General features: G+C 43.0%; 1 protein-coding gene across 2 annotated transcripts in view; it reads left to right on the forward strand.

Annotated features, from left to right (window-relative positions):
- The window catches only part of LOC119322719 (U1 small nuclear ribonucleoprotein C-1-like), a 5,731-nt gene extending 3,640 nt beyond the window's left edge, over positions 1–2,091 (forward strand). The window contains exon 5 of one of the 2 annotated variants that reach the window (XM_037596224.1): positions 1,701–2,091. In XM_037596224.1, coding sequence (XP_037452121.1) covers positions 1,701–1,789 — 89 coding nt within the window. In that variant the 3' untranslated portion in view covers positions 1,790–2,091. Of the gene's footprint in view, positions 1–1,508 lie in introns of both variants that reach the window. The other variant, XM_037596223.1, reaches the window with a different exon arrangement.
- Positions 2,092–2,294: the final 203 nt, after the last annotated feature.

Genomic DNA, 2,294 nt, shown 5'->3' on the forward strand with positions numbered 1-2,294 from the left:
TTGTGATCATGAGGTCACGGGTTCAAGTTTGGAAACAGCCTCTTGCAGATATGTAGTGAAAGGCTGCATACAAAAGACCCAAAGTGGTCGAACCCTGCGCAAGCAGGAGCTACGTGCACCTGGCTGCTCTTTTTTTAGCGTAAACAATGTACTGCGGCTTTGTGATTCAGTGGTAATCAACATGTCCTTTTGTTGCGCAATTGTCGCAACTAAATGTTTAAACGCGTGCATCCAGTTTATTCATCATGCACTGATACTTCTTTAGTTTCATTATGTAAATGATGCCATATAAGATCAGTTGCCACTTATCAGTCAAAAACAGAAAGCCACAAACACGGCTGTCATTCTTTGACTGCAGTCAAGGGGAAGCCACAAACACGACGCGGCGGTAAAGCTGTTGTTGCCTTGTGACCATGAGGTCACGGGCTTGAGTTTGGAAATAGCCTCTTGCAGAAATGTTTGGAAAGGCTGCATACAAAAGACCCAAAGTGGTCGAACCCTGCGCAAGCAGGAGCTACGTGCACCTGGCTGCTCTTTTTTTAGCGTAAACAATGTACTGCGGCTTTGTGATTCAGTGGTAATCAACATGTCCTTTTGTTGCGCAATTGTTGCAACTAAATGTTTAAACGCGTGCATCCAGTTTATTCATCATGCACTGATACTTATTTAGTTTCATTATGTAAATGATGCCATATAAGATCAGTTGCCACTTATCAGTCAAAAACAGAAAGCCACAAACACGGCTGTCATTCTTTGACTGCAGTCAAGGGGAAGCCACAAACACGACGCGGCGGTAAAGCTGTTGTTGCCTTGTGACCATGAGGTCACGGGCTTGAGTTTGGAAATAGCCTCTTGCAGAAATGTAGGGAAAGTCTGCATACAAAAGACTCAAAGTGGTCAGACTGGCTGCTCTTGTGTTTTTATCATGATGCACTGATACTTCTTTAGTTTCATTATGTAATGATGCCATATAAGATCAGTTGCCACTTATCAGTCAAAAACAGAAAGCCACAAACACGGCTGTCATTCTTTGACTGCAGTCAAGGGAAAGCCACAAACACGACGCAGCGGTAAAGCTGTTGCCTTGTGACCATGAGGTCACGAGCTTGAGTTTGGAAAGAGCCTCTTGCAGAAATGTATGGAAAGTCTGCATACAAAAGACTCAAAGTGGTCAGACTGGCTGCTCAACTGTTGCAACCAAATGTTTAGAGGCGCAATCCAGTTTATTCATGATGCACTGATACTTTACTTTCATTATGTAATGCCACATAACATCAGTTGCCACTTATCAGTCAAACACAGAAAGACACAAACACGGCTATCAATCTACAATTGAGTGCAGTTAAGGGAACTGCTCACTGTATCTTAGAAAAAAGGAAAAATTCATGTAGCTGTTCTTTATAAGAGTTGAATTTCTATTTTTAGTAAAGCATCCAAACTTCTGAATTTCTTATCATTTGAAATAGTGATCGATCATCTTAAGTGACTATTTTTGTACAAATGTTCAGGTTATCCTGGTGCTCCAACCATGCCGCAGCACGGGGGCCCTCCTGGTTCAATGCCTATGCAGGTGGCACCTCTCCCAAGGCCTCCGACACTACCACCTCCAACATCTGGGGCCCCAGGTGCACCCATGTCCAACAACGCATCACCTCCAGGTCCTCCACCGATGTATCAACCAAATCAACCACCAACTGCAGGCTCAACTTCTGGCGCTCCACCCCTGGCCCCAGCGGCCCCTCCACAGGCTGCATTCTCCTATGCACAATCGAATGAAGGCAACCACTGATCTGTTCCTTGGCGGTTATCGAATGAGATTCGAAGAACAGCCGTAACTTGGAAGTTGATGCTTCCTGCCTGTCTGTCTTCTGAATCTCGGAGGCAGTCTGTCTCTTGAAATTTGGAGAATTGTTAAGAAAGGCTTCCTGCAGTTGTATTTTTTGTATTTTAGGTGGTGTAACCTTTACTTCTTAATACACCAACTTCGTATTAGTTTCTTGCCCTTGAAACTTGATAATGGATATAACCCATGGATGGCGTACTTGATGTAGTATATATTTGTCATTAAAACAAATTTATTTGTTGAGATAACACCGGGCTCCTCTTGGCATGGTATAAGTTCACTTGGACGCTATTATCGATGCTACACTACTACTCGTTTGATTTGCTCGATGTTAATGTGAATATTGGCTGTCAAACTTCCATGTTGAAGAAAATTTAAATCTGGTTCGAAAATAACATACGAAGATCCACTTTGTTGACAAAGTTTTTGTCAGAAGAAGCTTAATGCGTCA

Source organism: Triticum dicoccoides, chromosome 6B (genome assembly GCF_002162155.2).
Source record: "Triticum dicoccoides isolate Atlit2015 ecotype Zavitan chromosome 6B, WEW_v2.0, whole genome shotgun sequence".
In the NCBI taxonomy this organism is placed as follows: Eukaryota; Viridiplantae; Streptophyta; class Magnoliopsida; order Poales; family Poaceae; genus Triticum; species Triticum dicoccoides.